The sequence below is a fragment of the Neoarius graeffei genome, chromosome 5 (assembly GCF_027579695.1).
Source record: "Neoarius graeffei isolate fNeoGra1 chromosome 5, fNeoGra1.pri, whole genome shotgun sequence".
In the NCBI taxonomy this organism is placed as follows: Eukaryota; Metazoa; Chordata; class Actinopteri; order Siluriformes; family Ariidae; genus Neoarius; species Neoarius graeffei.
Genome location: NC_083573.1, coordinates 75541987 through 75563461, shown reverse-complemented (window position 1 = coordinate 75563461; position 21475 = coordinate 75541987). Strand labels below are relative to the sequence as shown.

At 42.3% G+C, this 21475-nt stretch overlaps 1 protein-coding gene across 1 annotated transcript in view; it reads left to right on the top strand.

The window, feature by feature from the left end:
• The window catches only part of lama1 (laminin, alpha 1), a 175236-nt gene that overhangs the window by 90627 nt on the left and 63134 nt on the right, over positions 1-21475 (top strand). Inside the window, exons 19-25 of the mRNA XM_060922407.1 lie at positions 2241-2452; positions 3054-3160; positions 3838-4018; positions 4161-4297; positions 9524-9757; positions 13507-13650; positions 16841-17023. Coding sequence (XP_060778390.1) covers positions 2241-2452; positions 3054-3160; positions 3838-4018; positions 4161-4297; positions 9524-9757; positions 13507-13650; positions 16841-17023 — 1198 coding nt within the window. The remainder of the gene's footprint in view (positions 1-2240; positions 2453-3053; positions 3161-3837; positions 4019-4160; positions 4298-9523; positions 9758-13506; positions 13651-16840; positions 17024-21475) is intronic.

Below are 21475 nucleotides of genomic sequence, written 5' to 3'. Positions count from 1 at the left end.
TCTTCCCAGCCTGGTGCAGGTCTACAATTTTGTTTCTGGTGTCCTTTGACAGCTCTTTGGTCTTGGCCATAGTGGAGTTTGGAGTGTGACTGTTTGAGGTTGTGGACAGGTGTCTTTTATACTGATAACGAGTTCAAACAGGTGCCATTAATACAGGTAATGAGTGGAGGACAGAGGAGCCTCTTAAAGAAGAAGTTACAGGTCTGTGAGAGCCAGAAATCTTGCTTGTTTGTAGGTGACCAAATACTTATTTTACCGAGGAATTTACCAATTAATTCATTAAAAATCCTACAATGTGATTTCTTGGATTCTTTCCCCCCATTCTGTCTGTCATAGTTGAAGTGTACCTATGATGAAAATTACAGGCCTCTCTCATCTTTTTAAGTGGGAGAACTTGCACAATTGATGGCTGACTAAATACTTTTTTGCCCCACTGTATCAGTAGTATCTAGTATAGCACTGACCAGCCGATTATACAGAATAGGATAGAATAAGGTAATTCCAGCTGTAATTCCAAATCGTCCGTCTTGTTTACCATGGATCTGGCGTTGGAGAAATAGAGGCTTGGCAGTGGAGGTTTGAGTGGCTGTTTTCTGAGCTTAGTCAACAGGCCGGCTCTGCCTGCAGCCTCGCTTTTGCTTCCGCTCCCGGCGCCGCCTCCTTCGCCTGCCAGACCCGATAACAATCCACGGAGACCCCGCTGGTCTCGCTGTCTCGTCCAGAATGTTGTGCATGCGATGGAAATCGCTACAAATCGTCATTTTCTGCTGGAAACCAATGTCCAGTAAGTCCATACGGTTGTAGTGGATATTGAAGTCCGGTACAGACGAACAACACGCAAAAATACACACAAAAAACATAAACGTGCACAGGTAGGGAGAGCTTGTAGCCGCAGCCGTTATAGTAGAATTGTATATAGTAGGGTTTTCCAGAAGAAAAGGCAGAAGTAGAACCAGAATGAAGTAGAAGGCGGAAATATGGCGTTTGACCGACAAGATGGCGTCTGTTACAATCTGGATTGGCTGTGACGTCACATGCAAGATCTCTATAGGGAGTAGGGAGTAGTGAACGAGTGAGCGATTTCGGACACAGGGAACGTTGGCAGATGTTGGTCACTTTGATTTCTGCTATACGTTTTACTTCCATCCTACGAAGTCTCGCACAGGTCTCAACGAATCTCGTTTACGGCCACTGCTTTGACATATGGACCGATATATTACAGAGCATATTTCAAACACTCATAACTTGTTATAGCAGTGACAAAATAGCGATCAAAAATGCATTCCTATATTTAATAAAATGAGAAATAGAATTATGGCGGCACGGTGGTGTAGTGGTTAGCGCTGTCGCCTCACAGCAAGAAGGTCCAGGTTCGAGCCCCGTGGCCGGCGAGGGCCTTTCTGTGTGGAGTTTGCATGTTCTCCCCGTGTCCGCGTGGGTTTCCTCCGGGTGCTCCGGTTTCCCCCACAGTCCAAAGACATGCAGGTTAGGTTAACTGGTGACTCTAAATTGACCGTAGGTGTGAATGTGAGTATGAATGGTTGTCTGTGTCTATGTGTCAGCCCTGCGATGACCTGGCGACTTGTCCAGGGTGTACCCCGCCTTTCGCCCGTAGTCAGCTGGGATAGGCTCCAGCTTGCCTGCGACCCTGTAGGACAGGATAAAGCTGCTAGAGATAATGAGATGAGAATGAGAAATAGAATTTTGATGATAAAAAAATTGCCTTCAGTTTCCCCTTTAATTTCTCAGGGCAACTTCTGAACTGACACGTTTACTCGTCTCTTGTGTGATAAAATTGGATAAAAAAAAGAAAGTAATGCAGGATCTCGATAGGTTTTATTTCTATAAATCCTGATGTTTGCATCACACATGGTGAGACAATTTGTTCGAATTTATTTCCAGAAAAATACAGTTATAAGATTGTTGTGGATGTAAATTTAGGTTTTGTACCAGCTGTAGATTTAATTATAATGCCCAAATTATTATGGGATTGTGCTTTTCTTTTCACTGACTTTTCTTCTCATTTTGGTTGCTCAGTGAAGACCCTATAGGGACAAAGTGATCTGACCCACAAAACCAATGCCACTTTAATAGGGCTATAATTTGAATGTTTTACAGTATATCCAAGCTTTATTGGAATAATACAGTATATTTACTTGGAAACCTATCCTGAGTGCTTTCAGAATTTGGGAAAACATGACCTAATTCCGCTCATATGCGTATCTCTCTGTTGTTCCCAGGTGTTCTGATGGTTATTATGGGAACCCCACCATCCTTGGTCAGAAATGCTCAGCGTGTGAGTGTAATGGGAACGTGGACCCGTCTGAGCCAGGTTATTGTGACTCTGCCACGGGCGAATGTTTAAAGTGCGTGAGACACACAGCAGGCCGACACTGTGAACGCTGCGAGGATGGTTACTATGGTGATGCTGTTATAGCTAAGAACTGCCAGGGTATGTGCACCAAAGATAATTATTTTAAAAGGTTTATTAAAGTTTCTTTTAAAAAGAAGTTTGAATAATGACAGATTTCAATAATGAGTGCTTCGTTTAGTTTGTGTATAACCTTTCTCAATTACAAAAAAGATTTTTGAAAATGGGTATTTAGGGCGTGCGGCACGGTGGTGTAGTGGTTAGCACTGTCGCCTCACAGCAAGAAGGTTCGAGCCCAGCGGCCGGCGAGGGCCTTTCTGTGCGGGGTTTGCATGCTCTCCCCGTGTTCGCGTGAGTGTGCGCCGGTTTCCCCCAAAGGCATGCAGGTTAGGCTAATTGGTGGCTCTAAATTGACCGTGAGTGTGAATGGTTGTCTATGTGATGACCTGGCGACTTGTCCAGGGTGTACCCCGCCTCTTGCCCATAGTCAGCTGGGATAGGCTCCAGCTTGCCTGCGACCCTGTAGGACAGGATAAGCGGCTAGAGATAATGGATGGATGGGTATTTAGGGCCATCCAGAGGACAATAATTGTATTGCAGGTCTTTGTACTCTTTCAGAATTCAGTATTTGCATTAGTCAATGTTATTTTTGTGTGTGTGTTTTTTGTTTTTTTCTGTTTAGCATGTGGCTGCCGGGCTAACAGCTCAGTTTCCACTGTGTGTAACATTATAACCGGACAGTGTGAATGTCAAGCCAATGTGGCAGGAGACAAGTGTGACCGATGTCAGGTATGTTTAAGCTCTTCTGAGACATGCCTTTCGTATTTTTTCTTGAGTATTTATTAAGATACTCTCGTCAGTACTAAGTATGCTGTTCAGTTTTATATCATAGAATTGCTGCCGTAATAAGCTATTTGACCTACACATTTTTTCCCCCATTAAGTTAGATATTTTAAGGCTAATAGCTTGTTATACTGACTGTAAATGCCACTCACTGGTCTTTGGCACTGAAAGAATGGCTATGAAACGTGCATGGGATTGATCATTTGTTCTTGCACCCCTAATTTGGATGAATGGAGATGCTGGTGAAAGAGGGCAGAGATTTTTTGGCGAGAAATCAGGCGTAAAAGGAGCGCAGCTGTTCCTCAAACCCAGTGTCAGATGCTTGGGCTGGGGTAAGTGGTGACAATCGAGTCCCAGGCAGTCTGGAGCACCAGTGGGTCCCTGTTGGATGTGGCGCCTGACATTTGGCCAAAACGGATCTAATCAAGATGAATGACAGAACTCGCATTTGTTATTTGGATAATAATTGTTCACAGTTTGTTATAGCAAGCTGTTCTGTAGGGTATTTGTAAGCACATGTGACTCTCCTTTCTTTCTCACTGACTATATTATAATTGTTCTTGCTTGCTTTTTCATCAAGTGAGAATTCTTGCTAATGCGTCGCTGTTGTTTGTGTCCATCAGGTCAGTTTCTTCGGCATTAACAGCGCCGATGGCTGCAGGGAGTGCAAATGCAACCAGTCAGGATCAGTATCAGAAGCATGTGATGAAGACGGCCGGTGCCAGTGTACTGTTGGCGTAGCAGGCGATAAATGTGACGGCTGCCAGCACGGCTACTACAGTTTCACAAACAACGGCTGCACACGTGAGGCTTCTCTTTCTCAATTTAAACAAAACATCATCACAGGTGCTGTGTAAAATAATTCAAGATGCGAGCTGCAGAAATGACTTTTGAGATTTGACTGACATTTGTACTTACTCGTTAAACTATCGACTCTTATATATAGCTTGTGACTGTGCTCACACACACGGTAACTGCAATGCTGAGACAGGCAAGTGTATCTGCCCACCAAATACCCGAGGAGAGAAATGTGAAATGTGTGACGATGATCACTGGGGCCATGATGGAGTGACTGGATGCAAGGTAGCATACAAAACACATACATAATAAATTCCATTGTATGTGTTTGGTAATTGCCAGATTAATCAAGTGGTCCTGGAAAACAGCACACTATCCCTGTGTCTAAAATCACCCACTCGTTCACTACTCCCTACTCCCTATATAGGGAATTACTATCTACTCGAAAAAGCTACTCGAAAACAAAACCCCAAAAATTATCATCAAGTATTTAAAAGAAACAGAAATTGCTAAAAGAATATACCCTATTTCCGAAATCACTCACTCGTTCACTACTCCCTATACAGGGAATTACTATATAGAGGACTTTATAATGAGCTCATTGGTAAAATGAAAAAACGCTTTCGGGCACTAGTCCGTCGCACTGGTATTTACGTCATTACTATCGCACAATTAAAACGTGCCAGATCAGTCAGCTGGTGGGTTTTCAAAATAATAAACAGATTAGATTAGATTAGATTAGATTAGATTAGATTAGATTAGATTAGATTAGATTAGATTAGATTAGATTAGATTAGATTAGATTAGATTAGATTAGATTAGATTAGATTAGATTAGATTAGATTAGATTAGATTAAACTTTATTGATCCCTTTGGGAGGGTTCCCTCAGGGAAATTAAGATTCCAGCAGCATCATTACAGATAAACAGAGAAAAGAAATAGAGAAAAAACTTCTAGATAAATTAAAATAAATTAAGTATTTACATATATACAAATATATAAAAATAATAAGCTATGGGGAAGAGAGAAAGGGGTGAAGAGAGAGGAGAAAAAAAGGAAAAAAAGAAAGGGAAGGGGGGGCAGTAGGAGAGATATTGCACTTTATATTGCACATTGTCCGGTATTGCTTATTGTTAGGCTAGGCTACTGCTCCTTCCCGTCCTCTGTCCTCCTGTTACCCCTCCTCCCCTCAGAAAGGAGTTGTACAGTCTGATGGCGTGAGGGACAAAGGAGTTTTTGAGTCTGTTCGTCCTGCACTTGGGAAGGAGCATTCTGTCACTGAACAGGCTCCTCTGGTTGCTGATGACGGTGTGCAGAGGGTGACTAACATCGTCCATGATGTTCAGTAGTTTGTCCATAGTCCTCTTTTCTGCCGCCGTTACCAGAGAGTCCAGCTTCATGCCGACCACAGAGCCGGCCCGCCTGATCAGTTTGTTCAGCCTGGATGTGTCCTTGGATGTGCTGCCCCCCCAGCACACCACGGTGTAAAACAGGACACTGGCGACCACAGACTGATAGAACATCCACAGGAGTTTCCTGCAGATGTTAAAGGACCGCAGCCTCCTCAGGAAGTACAGCCTGCTCTGTCCCTTCCTGTACAAGTGGTTGGTGTTGCAAGTCCAGTCCAGCTTGCTGTCCAGCCACAGCCCGAGGTACTTGTAGGAATCCACAGCCTCCACCTCGACTCCCTTGATCAGATCTGGTCGTGACCTTGGTCTGGACCTCCCAAAGTCAATGACCAGCTCCTTGGTCTTCGAGGTGTTGAGCTGCAGATGGTTCCTGTTGCACCAAACGGCAAAGTCCCTCACCAGGCTCCTACAGTATACTCCTCCTCTCTGTTGTCACTGATCCACCCAACGATGGCTGTGTCATCGGCAAACTTCTGAATGTGACACAGCTTGCATGTATTTTTGTGATAAATCCATATTATACTGAGCGCATTTCCCACATTAATCAATACAATTAATTAAGTTTGTAGATGATTCTGCCATAGTCAGCCTTCTTCAAAATCATGAAAGAAATCATGGGCCAGTTGTTGACGACTTTGTGAAGTGGTGTAAAAGTTCCTTTCTTGAACTTAACATTGATAAGACCAAGGATATGTGTATAGATTTTAGGAGAGATGTACCTCCAGTGGATGTAACAACTATAAATGGTAAAAAAGTGGAAGTCGTCGAGAAGTACAAATATCTTGGTTCTATGTTGGACAATAAGTTACGATGGGAGGATAATATTAACATGATTTTAAGTAAACTGTGGGTGGTAGAAATGGGCAACTGGACTTGCTTGAAGTGCGGGAGTATGAGAAATGTCGGCATTATAGGGTCCCCAAAACTAGAACAAACAGATCAAAGCAATCATTCATTCCCACTGCAATCTCTCGATTAAATCAAAAGAGAAGCAACTAGATATGTTTTTAATTAAATTAGTCCACTGTTTTAATTGTTTTTATTATTATTCAGTAACAGTACTTTTATTGTTTTTGAATCTCCCCCTTTGCCTGAGTTTCATTCTTTATAAATTTTTTATGTATCTCAGTTTACAGCTTTTGTATACCTGTTTTTAATGTATTTGTTCGTTTTTATAGTGATTCTTGATTGGGTATATGTACAATGTTCTTTCTGTCCTTTAAGTTTTTATTTTATATTTTGTAATTTTGGCGGCACGGTGGTGTAGTGGTTAACGCTGTCGCCTCACAGCAAGAAGGTCCTGGGTTCGAGCCCCGTGGCCGGCGAGGGCCTTTCTGTGTGGAGTTTGCATGTTCTCCCCGTGTCCGCGTGGGTTTCCTCCGGGTGCTCCGGTTTCCCCCACAGTCCAAAGACATGCAGGTTAGGTTAACTGGTGACTCTAAATTGACTGTAGGTGTGAATGTGAGTGTGAATGGTTGTCTGTGTCTATGTGTCAGCCCTGTGATGACCTGGCGACTTGTCCAGGGTGTACCCCGCCTTTCGCCCGTAGTCAGCTGGGATAGGCTCCAGCTTGCCTGCGACCCTGTAGAAGGATAAAGCGGCTAGAGATAATGAGATGAGATGAGATGAGATTTTGTAATTTTTTAACTCGACCGCTGTTGTACTACAAATTGCCCAACTATGGGATAATAAAGAGCTATTGTATTGTATACTGTATTGTACAAAGTACCTGCATCTTTCCGTTCTTTGAAATCAAGGCTGAATACTTTCTTCTTTGCCGCTGCCTTTTATTGAATCAAGTTTGAGACTTTTAATTTGATTTCTTTCAGCGCGACCGCAATGCATGATGGGATATATTGCTTTGGTTAGTGACCATCGGTTGTACACTACTTTTCGTGATGCATTGTGGAATACTTTGAGCGCACTATATAGGGTGAACCTTTTTAAAAAAAGATACAAAAAAATATTTTTAAACAAGTATATAGAAGAGGAAGTATGTCAATGGAGGATGATGAGGGATAAATAGAATAGGGTTGATTGTTATTAGAACTAACTTAGTATACGGTATATATGGTATGTATTTATTTATGGGGATAGTTTATATATTCACATTTACAGAGATAGGTATGTAGTAGACATTTATTTTTGTAATTATATATTTATATAGATATTTATGAAGTGTATATATGGTATATAGTGTATATATATATTTTTTGTAATTATATATTTATATAGATATTTGTGAAGTGTATATATGGAATGTAGTATATATTTATTTTGTAATTAAATATTTATATAGATATTTAGGAAGTGTGTATATATATATATATGGTGTGTAGTATATATTTATTTATTTTTGTAATTATAAAGATATTCATGAAGTGTATATATGGTATATATTTTTATAGGTGTATTAATGTAGTTTGGATTTCGGAGTAGTTAAAAAGGGGTGGAAATTAAAAAAAGTATTGTACTTCTTCCCATTCCTTTTTCGAACAATGTGCGGTGTATTGTAATGTCTTAGCTCTTTATGTTATTTTATTTATTAATTTTTTGTCACTTTCTCGTGTTCTTTCTTTTGTATGTACAAATAATTACATACATATATTTTTTTAATACATGTTCGAAATAAATAAATAAATTCAAAAAATAAAAATAAATAATCCTCACTATACATCCGGACAGCACTACAAAATGGCGTCCTCACTATATAGTGAGTAGGGAGTGATTTCGGACACAGGATATGATTGAATTAAGTCGGGTTAATGTTGGTATCACATTTTCAAAAATTTAATAAAGGCATCTTGATTGTAGTCCAGCTGTTCAGTGCATGTATAAGAATATGTTATCTTTGATTAACACTATAGACTTAAAGGAACAGTCCACCGTACTTCCATAATGAAATATGCTCTTACCTTAATTGAGACGAGCTGCTCCGTACCTGTCTGAGCTTTGCGCGACCTCCCAGTCAGTCAGACGCAGTCAGACGCGCTGTCACTCCTGTTAGCAATGTAGCTAGGCTCAGCATGGCCAACGGTATTTTTTGGGGCTGTAGTTAGATGCGACCAAACTCTTCCGCGTTTTTCCTGTTTACATAGGTTTATATGACCAGTAAACAGTAAACAGGAAAAACGCGGAAGAGTTTGGTCGCATCTAACTACAGCCCCAAAAAATACCATTGGCCATGCTGAGCCTAGCTACATTGCTAACAGGAGTGACAGCGCGTCTGACTGCGTCTGACTGACTGGGAGGTCGCGCAAAGCTCGGAGAGGTACGGAGCAGCTCGTCTCAATTCAGATAAGAGCATATTTCATTATGGACATACGGTGGACTGTTCCTTTAACAGTTTGAATAAGGACAGTATTCCATATGACCAAATATACTAACTAATTATTTGCCAGTAAAGTAACTTCATCTTTTAAAAATGGGTTTACTGGCAAGTTAAAAGGCATTATACACTACTGTTCAAAAGTTTGGGGTCACCCAGACAATTTTGTGTTTTCCATGAAAAGTCACACTTTTATTTACCACCATAAGTTGTAAAATGACTAGAAAATATAGTCAAGACATTTTTCTGGCCATTTTGAGCATTTAATCGAGCCCACAAATGTGATGCTCCAGAAACTCAATCTGCTCAAAGGAAGGTCAGTTTTATAGCTTCTCTAAAGAGCTCAACTGTTTTCAGCTGTGCTAACATGATTGTACAAGGGTTTTCTAATCCTCCATTAGCCTTCTGAGGCAATGAGCAAACACATTGTACCATTAGAACACTGGAGTGAGAGTTGCTGGAAATGGGCCTCTATACACCTATGGAGATATTGCACCAAAAACCAGACATTTGCAGCTAGAATAGTCATTTACCACATTAGCAATGTATAGAGTGGATTTCTGATTAGTTTAAAGTGATCTTCATTGAAAAGAACAGTGCTTTTCTTTCAAAAATAAGGACATTTCAAAGTGACCCCAAACTTTTGAACGGTAGTGTAATTAAAATAGCTGCATCATGTAGACCAAGGGTAGATACATGTCAATTTTCCAAGATTTTTTTTTTTGTAGATTTGCATTCATAACTGAATATTCATGTTTCTGTCTGTCTCCCCAGCCATGTGAATGCAATGCAGCCGGCTCAAACTCATCTCAGTGTGACCTGCTCAGTGGTCAGTGTGTGTGTAGGCCATACTTCAACTCTCACAAATGTGACCGTTGCACTCTAGGCTTTAGGAATTTCCCAGAGTGCACTGCATGCAACTGCAATGTTAACGGCACCCATGAGGAGTTTTGTGATGCAGAACTGGGAGTGTGTGGCTGTGAGGACGATGGACAGTGTGTGTGCAAGGTAGTGTAACGGCTCCCTCTTGTGTTAGCGCTGCTATCTTTGTATTCTGTTAAAGGGGAACTGAAGTCATTTTTAAACTTGGTTTATTAACGTGTTATTCAGTTACGTTTTGGGGTTTTATTAACCTTATATCGTGACTCGTATTGGCATATTATATTACACTTATCGGCCTTTTCGGTTTTTAGCCATGTTGAATGTAGGTCATATGGTCCACGGCAGGCGTCGCTTATCCGCGCGATCTTCACGAGACTTGTGCGAGACTTCAAACGTAAAGTGTCAGCCCCGCCATTTTGAAAACTGTTTACACAGCAGCCAGATCATTCCAATTTAGATTAATTTCGAGATTCACCAGCTCCGTCAGTGATAGAGATTATTCCATACGACTTTGAACCAACGTGGAATAGAGAAGAGTCGGAAAGATGACAGGATAAGGACTAGTCCGTCGCGCTGGTATTTACGTCATTACTGTCGCACAATTAAAATGTGCCAGATCAGGCGGCTGGTGGGTTTTCAAAATGATAAATACATGCATGTATTCTTGTGATAAATCCATATTATGCTGAGCGCATTTCCCACATAATCCTCACTAAGGTTTCGGACAGCACTATAAAATGGCGTCCACACTTTAATATATAGCGCCTTATATAGTGAGTAGGGAGCTATTTCGGACACGGGGAAAACTTACAGCTTGATTACGTCAGCATTTAAAAGAGGGTGCGCGTGTCATTTGACAACGTTGGCAGATGTTGGTCAGTTTGATTTCCGCTGTATGTTTTACTTCCGTCCTACGATGTCTCGCACAGGTCTCAGCGAATCTCGTTTATGGCCATCGCTTTGACATATGGACTGATATACTACAGAGCATATTTCAAACACTCATAACTTGCTATAGCAGTGACAAAATAGTGATCAAAAATGCATTCTTATATTTAATAAAATGAGATAAATAGAGGGCGGCACGGTGGTGTAGTGGTTAGCGCTGTCGCCTCACAGCAAGAAGGTCTGGGTTCGAGCCCCGGGGCCAGCGAGGGCCTTTCTGTGTGGAGTTTGCATGTTCTCCCCGTGTCCGCGTGGGTTTCCTCCGGGTGCTCCGGTTTCCCCCACAGTCCAAAGACATGCAGGTTAGGTTAACTGGTGACTCTAAATTGAGCGTAGGTGTGAATGTGAGTGTGAATGGTTGTCTGTGTCTATGTGTCAGCCCTGTGATGACCTGGCGACTTGTCCAGGGTGTACCCCGCCTTTCGCCCATAGTCAGCTGGGATAGGCTCCAGCTTGCCTGTGACCCTGTAGAACAGGATAAAGCGGCTAGAGATAATGAGATGAGATAAATAGAATTTTGATAATAAAAAATTTGCCTTCAATTCCCCTTTAAGGAAATGTACCTGAGGGACTCTACAGTAATGTCCTGGCTATTGTTTTATTCCATGTTATAAAAGGAATATTCTGTTTGCTGTGATTTTGGGCTTTTCAAAAATTACCACTGTAAAATTGGTTTATAAGGAATAAGTAAATAAAAACAAGCTAAAAAAGAAATTGTAAATGTAAAAACAAATCATTGCTATCCAGCGGCGGCTCGTATCATTGGGCTAGCAGAACTAATTACCACCAGCCACAACTGTTTGCTATCAAGATCTGATTTTTCATATTTTCTGATGTACAGATTTTTCCAAGGTATTTAATTATTTGATACTGACGAACAAATGTTTTGCATAAAAAGTAAAATAATAACTATTAATAACTTTCAATAACGTTCCAAAAATAATCTTTGCATTTTGCAATTATTAAAGTGAAAGTCAATATTAGAACATTAATGGGTGTTGTATGATAGTTTAATTTGACATATTATGAAAAACTCACTTTTTCATTGCTTGTGCACATACATTTGGGTATCTGGAGCCTTCACTTTGACATAAGACACGCAGTCAGTTTCTTTGGGGCTGCCTATTTCAGAAAACATGTGATTCAACGAGCCGTTCAGATTCGGCTCCTCTTTCGATGTCACAGTGGAAGCTGATTAGAATTATGCAAAACCCTTATCTGAGTATCTCCATTCATGGCCAGAGAGCTGCCTTTGTAAATGAATATTCATGAGGAAAGTGCTACCTGATTGGCTGACTGGGGGGGGGAGCAGTGGTTCATTATCAATTAAAGGAACAGGCACTGACAAATCATTTATTTAGACAGGGTGAGAAGGTCAAGTCAAGTTTATTTGTATAGCGCTTTTTAACAATAGATATTGTCGCAAAGCAGCTTTACAGAATTTGAACGACTTTAAACACGAGCTAATTTTATCCCTAATCTATCCCCAATGAGCAAGCCTGTGGCGACGGTGGCAAGGAAAAACTCCCTCAGATGACATGAGGAAGAAACCTCGAGAGGTACCAGACTCAAAAGGGAACCCATCCTCATTTGGGCAACAACAGACAACATGACGATAACATTAACAGTTTTAACATGAAGTCAGTTTCATTGATGTTATAAACTCTTCATTTATGGAAACTTGAGTGCAAAACTGTTCATGACAACTGCAGTCCTAAAGTTAGCAAGTCAACTGTAGTCCTCAGCCACAAAAGCATTCCTGTAAGTGTCCAGAGCGTCTTCCAAGCGTGACTTTCAACTGTCCATATGGGGCCGTCCTCCACAGGAGCAATGCGATGAGACTCCGACCAGACATAGGGCAGAAGGTGAAGGTGCTGTGGTATTTTATCCTCGTGGTATTTTGGCCACATCATCTGACAAACATTTCATTAAGACCTCAGGGAACTGTGTCAACTTGTAGAAAAGGGATATAATACGGCACCTTTAAAGTGCATATCCTGGACCAAATTCGTTTTTTTTTTAATATGAAAGCATGTCCCTTTACACACTCATCCAGAAGGGTAACTTTGCACAAGGCCATCTGTCTACAGCAGAAAAAAATAAAATAACAAAACACATCTGGAAAAATCCGAAGGGAGTCTGGAGCCAGATTCGTGACGTCACCTGCGGAAGCGCCAGCAGGCTGCGTGAGCTTGCACGGTTTCAGTGCACAGCCTGTGTAGACCAAGTTTAGCAGCTAGCGATTTTGCATTGAAATATGGAATTGTCACCTGAGCGCAATGTTACTTCACCTTTGGATGAAGAATGTAATGTTGCTACACCCTCCTACGATACATCTGTTAACCATTTTAATAATTACGTGATAACGTTGAAGAAATTTGCAGAAAACCACCAGGTCGTTTTCTCATAAACAAACCAGCGTTGACGTAGGATTCAGAAGGAGGCGTCCCGCACGCGACGTCACGAAAATCAATGTTTGCCGGGAAATCCAAACGGCAAGTTTTTTCAGAGGCGAACCAATTCTCCTCAAATGGCTTGATTTCAGCTGAATTTTTCTGGTATTGCGCAAGGTCAAAAAATTGCAGAGAATGCAGAATGTTACAGATATTTGACCAAAGTTTAATATAAAATAGGAGAATTACATTGATCTTGCTCCTGAATTTACCCGTGATATGCATTTTAAATCATCCCTCTTACTGGCACAATAGACTTCCCTTTTACATTCTGATCTTGTCTTGTATTGTCTATGTATTGTTGTCTTTTTACTAGTACTATTGGTTTTATTATTACTTTTTTCTTTCATTGCATTTGGACATGCTACTATGGCATGAATCTGAGCCAAAGAATTATACTCATTATGCTTTATAATGGATGTAATAGCAATAAACCTAACCATTGATTTCTGTCTCCTTTCTCTCTCGCTCTCTCAGGAGAATGTAGGTGGTGGTGGTTGTGATGAGTGTAAGAGTGGGACATTTGGTCTATGGAGGCAGAATCCAGCTGGTTGCAGCCCCTGCTTCTGTTTTGGGGTCTCCTCCATCTGTGAGGAGCTCGGTGGTCTGGTCAGAGTGCCAGTGAGTCCTTTTCAGATTCTGCCATTCCTAAGATGCGCCATATGAAAAGAGCATTATTGATATTCTTGTCTCAGTGTTATGTACCGAACGCAAACGTTATTGAATTAAAGTAAAGCCGTACTGTATAGTGGAGCAGCTGCTCTGTGGAAATCAGAAGTTGAGGAGGCACCGAGTCAAATTTCACAGTATACACAAACAAGGCAAAGAAAGAAAGGGCTGACTCAAATACAGTCTAATACCCTGTCCACACTAGGGATTTTGTACCGATGCGAAACTACTTTCGTACCGCAACACCTGTCCACACTAGCAACTATACCGGTACTGTAGCGGTATAACTGTATCGGTACAAAACCCACAAATGTATGGGTTTCGTACCGGTACAGTATCGGTACTGTAGCGCTTCGCTGTAGTGTGAACAGATGAAGCGGTTCTGTATCGATACAAATATAATGCGCAAAGTCACACACCTCAATCGATGTCTTCGCTGAATAAAATAGTGAAGAACGGAGATTCATTTTCTTTGTTTCTTTCTCAACTGCCTCGCGCGTTTTATACGATTCGACTGAATGAATGACCACCAGAAATACAGACTGTACATTGACAACAAAAAGCACACACACGTTGTTTCATCCGTATGGAAGCCGAGAGAGGCCCTTCATATAATCCTTTTTTTATTCACCTTGTTATCCCGAGATAACGACATAATTAATTCAGGATCTCGAGAAAACAACACAACTAATTCGAGATCTCGAGAAAACAAAACCGTTATTTCGAGATCTCGAGAAAACAAAACAATTATTCCGTGATCTCGAGAAAACAAAACAATAATTTCATGATCTCGAGTAAACAGCTGAGAAATGGTTCACTCAGGTGCGCCAAGTAGACCCTGAAGCCGCCGCCAGGCGCCGCTAAAACCGCCATTTAGAATTTGAGCCGCCGCCAGCCAATAATTTTGTAAGCCAATTTGAGCCGCTATCTAATAAAATTTGGCTGAGCCACTAAGAATTGTGTACATCAAATAATGGGTTTATCCACATCATGAGCTACAAGAAAAGTGACACAAACATGATCAACTGTACACACTAGTAGTAACACAATAGAGACGTATAGGCATACACTGTAGAGATTTAGAACTGATATCACAGCACAGAGAGCCACCACAAGCTTGCCGTTGTGACTACCTGTCTGGCTTCCCGCCCCTCACACCGTTACCACGATACACTGGGGAACCCGGGAACCCACCCAGAGCATCAATCGACTCCGATATCGACGAGATGGCTGCATTCTTTGCCGCTGCTGAGGGAAAGTCTAAAGGTATTTTTTTTTTGTTTGTTTGTTTGTTTCACATACTTCGAGATTGATAAAAAAAAGTACTCCACCACTCTACTTTCATCATAGTAAGATAGCTGCCAGTCCTTCACTGGTCATTGCTAGTGAGAGTAGATAGCTAGATGCCTTCCTCGAACAATCCAGATTAGCTTATTATTAGCATTGAACTACAATCTTGCTAGATTTATATTTACAATGAAGTAAGAGACCAGGGGACCTGTGGTAATTTGCTATTTATTCCCCCCATTTGTTTGATCCGTTCGCCCAGATATATGCCACACAGTGACGTCCAGTATCAGCCATTTGTAGCCATAAACATTTTGGTGGCTGCAGCAGCCATTAAGGTTTTGGCTGAGTCAGCTAGCCAGCCAATAATTTCATCAGCCAGCCATTATCCTGAAAACAAACGGCTTCGGGGTCTAGCGCCAAGAGACTTGTGATATGCTGACTTTGGGGCTATTTCTCATTCTGTATAGACGCAACTTTGGTCATTAGAATGTCTGGAATAATCGATCACCTAATAAGGCAATATTTTGATCAGGGGTTGACACAGGGGGAGATTGCATTAAGTCTTTTAATAAGGGATAATTTCAAAATTAGTCCGCGGCACCTCCGCAGAAGACTGGCCCGGCTTCGTCTCTACCGACGGAGATACAGTGATCCAGCTGAGAGCATGAAATAATTGTTTAGTTTTCTCGAGATCTCGAAATAACGGATGCCATATATTCTCGGAAGGAAGTTACTCGGTAACCACAGAAACATTTCGCGCACGCGCATTTCAACTACCGTGAAAGAAAACCGCAAACATTTCTCGCTAGTGTGGACAGATGCACTAAACTGTACTGGTATACTTTGTATCGATACAGTTATGCCACTTTCGTACCGGTATAAGTGTGAACACAGCATAATTAACATGAACTGAGTACGGAGACCGTTAGAATGAAATGGGATGTCTAAAGGATGTAAGCATACAGTAGGTTAAGGATTCAAGGATGTGGTCAAAGCTTTTTATTGTTAGCCTGGGTGGGTTTAAGTAGAATATGTATCAGCAAATGACACGATTGTCTTATATCCAGGGATTTACAACACCTCTTGCATATTCATGATTTTAATTCAATGATCATTGTTGCATGAATTTTAATTTCACAGTTCAGACAGAGGTCGCATTGCTGCATATCAGATATGTACAGAATGATTTTACCACATGATGTTATTACTATATGAAACAGGCTGGAATGGGATTTGAAAATGTCATTGTAGCTTTCCCTAGGTGTGGGTGGAGCACAGAGGACGGCAGGACAGAGATCAGGTTCAACAAATAGTTTTATTGCTTCCACTTTTCAGGGAACACAATCTGTTTAACACAGACACACGCACACACACACATCAGGTGTCTGGTTCGGGAGAGATCTCCTCTGCTCTCGCTCTCCCTCCCTAAATAGGGCGCGGTCCCTGGGAAGACACACAAACACAGGTTAATTGCTCTCAGGTGAAGTGATTCTGCCACTTACCTTCCCTGACTCTGCCCTCCTGTCACAGACCGGTGCTTGACCACGCCCCCGCTGCCACAGTCATGTTTCCTGCTGTTCCCGCTGTCACGAATAAAACAACTGAGCCACGTATGAGTAGAAAATCAGATTTGGGCCGGTTTTACCTGCAGTGTGAGCATAACCAAAAGTGCAATCATGAACAACAACCAGAAACATTAGATTTGTGAGTCAAGGCACATTCGCAGTCTCAAAATAATTAACACATGTCTTAATCACTAGGATGATTTATTCTGGAGGTTGGTTGACAGCTCATCAGCTATTAATGATTGCTATATTTGAACACAGTTTTTTTCTGTTACTGTCTCTATTAGATCAAGGTGGGTCCTACGACTGAGTATCTACATGTAGTGAGCCAGAGTGACCTGCAGGGGACACGAGAAGGTGTTTATCATACAGCGGGAGAAATTGTGCTGGATGTGGCTCAACTCCAGACTGGTTCAGCTCTTACTGGACCTTATTACTGGCGACTGCCTCAGCCCTTTCAGGGCAGCAAGGTACAAGACCACACATCAGGACTGTCAGATTCCTTTAAAATATTTATTACCTTATTTCTTCTGTGGACAGAGAAAACATTTGTAGTAGCATTACCCTATGCTTTTGTTTTATATATAGTTGTGGTCAGAAGTTTACATACAGTGACATGAATGTCATGGCAAGATTTGGGCTTTCTTTGAACTGTTCTTTTTCTGTGGCAGAATGATTGTACAGCATCCATCTTTAATAAAAAAACAAGTCAAGTCAAGTCAACTTTATTGTCAAATATGCTATACATGCTCGACATACAGCACAGATGAAATATCAGTCCTCTCTGACCCACGGTGCAAACAGGCAATGCAATAAATAAAAATAGAATAGAATAATTGAAAAAAAACAAACAATATAAACAGTATAAACACTCTAGATAGGAACTAGACAGACTAAACACTCAAACAATATAAACAGAATAAATAAACAGTATAAACACTAGATAAGAACAAGACAGACTAAACACGCAGACAATATAAACAGTATAAACACTCTAGATATTAACTAGACTAAAAACTCATATACACACACACACACACACACACACACACAAAAATTGGTACAAATAACCAAGCAGTCAAGGGCACTTGAGGTATAGCAGGTAAACATGAAACATGAGATAAGCAGAATAAACAAACTACGTAGCAGCTGTTAAGGTGAGGTAGTGCGGAATAGTGCAAATGGGCGAGGTAAAGTGAGATGTGCGGTCCCTGAGTTCAGTGTGTTAATGAACGATGAGATGTGTGTGTGTGTTGGGGGGGGGAACTGCGAGGATGACATGTCAGATGCTGAAGGGGTGTGTGCGAGCAGAATCTGTGGCAGGGGGCAGAGGGAGAAGGAGGGGCAGAACAGGGAGGGAGTTGAGCCTCCTGACTGCCTGGTGAAAGAAACTGTCCTTGAGCCTGCTGGTTTTGGCCCGGAGACTCCTCAGTCTCCTCCCCGACGGCAGCAGGCTGAAAAGGCTGTGAGATGGGTGGGTGGGGTCACCTGCAATCCTGATGGCTTTGCGGGTGAGGCGGGAGTTATAGATATCCATAAGAGAAGGGAGAGACACCAATGATCTTCTCAGCTGCTCTCACGATGCGCTGCAGAGTCTTGCAGCAGGACACGGTGCAGGCGCCGTACCACACAGTGATGCAGCTGGTCAGGATGTTCTCGATGGTGCCTCTGTAGAATGTGTGCATGATGGGGGTCGGGACTCTTGCTCTCTTCAGTTTGCAGAGGAAGTACAGACGCTGTTGGGCTTTTCTGGCCAATGATGCGGTGTTGTTGTTCCAGGACAGGTCTTCAGAGATGTGCACACCCAGAAACTTGGTGCTGCTCACCCTCTCTACTGCAGCACCTTCGATAGATAGTGGAGCATGCTGGGTGTGCTCTCTCCTGAAGTCCACAACAATCTCCTTCATCTTCTCCACGTTCAGACAGAGATTGTTGTCCTTGCACCACATGGCCAAGCGGCTCACCTCACTCCTGTAGATTGTCTCATCACCATTGTTGATGAGACCCACCACAGTCGTGTCATCTGCAAACTTAATGAAGATATTTGAGCTGGATGTTGGTGTGCAGTCGTGGGTCAGCAAAGTGAAGAGGAGGGGGCTTAGCACACATCCTTGGGGGGCCCCCGTGTTTAGTGTGATGGTGCTGGAGGAGTTGCTGCCGACCCGTACAGTCTGTGGTCTCCCCGTCAGGAAGTCCAGCGGCCAGTTGCACAGGGAGGTGTTGAATCCCAGCTGGTCCAGTTTGTGAATGAACTGCTGAGGAATGATTGTGTTGAATGCTGAGCTAAAGTCTATGAACAGCATTCTGACATACGAGTCTTTTGTCTCCAGGTGGGTGAGGGCTGAGTGGAGGGCAGTGAAGATGGCGTCATCGGTTGAACGGTTGGACTGATATGCAAACTGGAAAGGGTCCAGGGCGGGGGGGACAGCAGACTTGATATGCCTCATGACTAGCCGCTCGAAGCACTTCATGAGGATGGGAGTGAGTGCGACAGGGCGGTAGTCATTGAAGCAGGAGGGAGACTGCTTCTTCGGGACCGGGATGATGGTGGTGGCTTTGAGGCACGTGGGGACAACAGCCTGGCTCAACACAGGGTCAAAAATTTACATACGCTCACTTAGATTATTAATTCAGAGGTGCCGAAACTTCCAAAATATCTCTTATGTTGCCAAGGCCGAGGTCTCTTAACTTCCTGTTAGTGATCATGATTGACTACAGCTGGTAGCTTCTCTGTGCCTTCATAAAAAGGGTTTGTTTACAGCACTCATTGGATTGACCAACACACAATACAATGGGAAAGTCCCAAGAGCTCAGTGCAGATCTGAGAAAGAGGATCACCGAGATACACAACTCCAGAATGTCTCTTGGAGCCATTTCTAAACAACTGCAAATTCCAAGATCAGTTCAAACAATTGTATCCAAGTTACTGTGAGGTGTAGTCACTTTGCCAAGCCACTTTGCTTTAAGAAAACCCAAACGGTCACCCTCAGCTGAAAGGAAACTGGTTTGGATGGTCAGTAACAACCTGGGAACCACCATGGTACAGCCCTGCCGTGAACTGGAAGCTGATGGATCACTGTCTGCAGTTCAGATCACCATGGACTAAGAGGCTGCTATCCAAGAAATAACCCCCTGTCCAAAATTGACACCATCAAGCATAACTAAAGTTTGAAGCTGACCACACGGACAAAGAAAAAGCCTTCTGGAGGATAGCTGTATGGTCAGATGAGAGAAAGATTGAGTTGTTTGGCCACAATGACCACCGTGTACAGAGGGACACTGTACCAGCTGGTGGTGGTGGTGGTGGTGGTGGTAGGATCATCATGCTCTGGGGCTGTTTTGCTGCCAGTGGAATTGGTTCATTGCACAAAGTGGGTGGAATAATAAAGAAGGAAGACTACCTCAGAATTCTTCAGCATAAACCATCAGAAACTTGAACACAACTTGGGAGTTACAACAGGACAATGAACCCAAACACGCATCAGAGCTGGTTATGGAGGATAAAGCAGGCTAACATTAAGCTTAAAACAAGTCCTGACTTCAACCCCATTGAAAATATATGGACCGTGCTTACAACCCCAATTCCCAAAAAGTTGGGACAAAGTACAAATTGTAAATAAAAACGGAATTCAGTAATTTGCAAATCTCAAAAACTGATATTGTATTCACAATAGAACATAGACAACATATCAAATGTCGAAAGTGAGACATTTTGAAATTTCATGCCAAATATTGGCTCATTTGAAATTTCATGACAGCAACACATCTCAAAAAAGTTGGGACAGGGGCAATAAGAGGCTGGAAAAGTTAAAGGTACAAAAAAGGAACAGCTGGAGGACCAAATTGCAACTCATTAGGTCAATTGGCAATAGGTCATTAACATGACTGGGTATAAAAAGAGCATCTTGGAGTGGCAGCGGCTCTCAGAAGTAAAGATGGGAAGAGGATCACCAATCCCCCTAATTCTGCGCCGACAAATAGTGGAGCAATATCAGAAAGGAGGTCGACAGTGTAAAATTGCAAAGAGTCTGAACATATCATCATCTACAGTGCATAATATCATCAAAAGATTCAGAGAATCTGGAAGAATCTCTGTGCGTAAGGGTCAAGGCCGGAAAACCATACTGGGTGCCCGTGATCTTTGGGGCCTTAGATGGCACTGCATCACATACAGGTATGCTTCTGTATTGGAAATCACAAAATGGGTTCAGGAATATTTCCAGAGAACATTATCTGTGAACACAATTCACCGTGCCATCCGCCGTTGCCAGCTAAAACTCTATAGTTCAAAGAAGAAGCCGTATCTAAACATGATCCAGAAGCGCAGACGTCTTCTCTGGGCCAAGGCTCATTTAAAATGGACTGTGGCAAAGTGGAAAACTGTTCTGTGGTCAGATGAATCAAAATTTGAAGTTCTTTATGGAAATCAGGGACGCTGTGTCATTCGGACTAAAGAGGAGAAGGACGACCCAAGTTGTTATCAGCGCTCAGTTCAGAAGCCTGTGTCTCTGATGGTATGGGGTTGTACTAGTGCGTGTGGCATGGGCAGCTTACACATTTGGAAAGACACCATCAATGCTGAAAGGTATATCCAGGTTCTAGAGCAACATATGCTCCCATCCAGATGACGTCTCTTTCAGGGAAGACCTTGCATTTTCCAACATGACAATGCCAAACCGCATACTGCATCAATTACAGCATCATGGCTCCGTAGAAGAAGGGTCCGGGTACTGAACTGGCCAGCCTGCAGTCCAGATCTTTCACCCATAGAAAACATTTGCCGCATCATAAAACGGAAGATACGACAAAAAAGACCTAAGACAGTTGAGCAACTAGAATCCTACATTAGACAAGAATGAGTTAACATTCCTATCCCTAAACTTGAGCAACTTGTCTCCTCAGTCCCCAGACGTTTACAGACT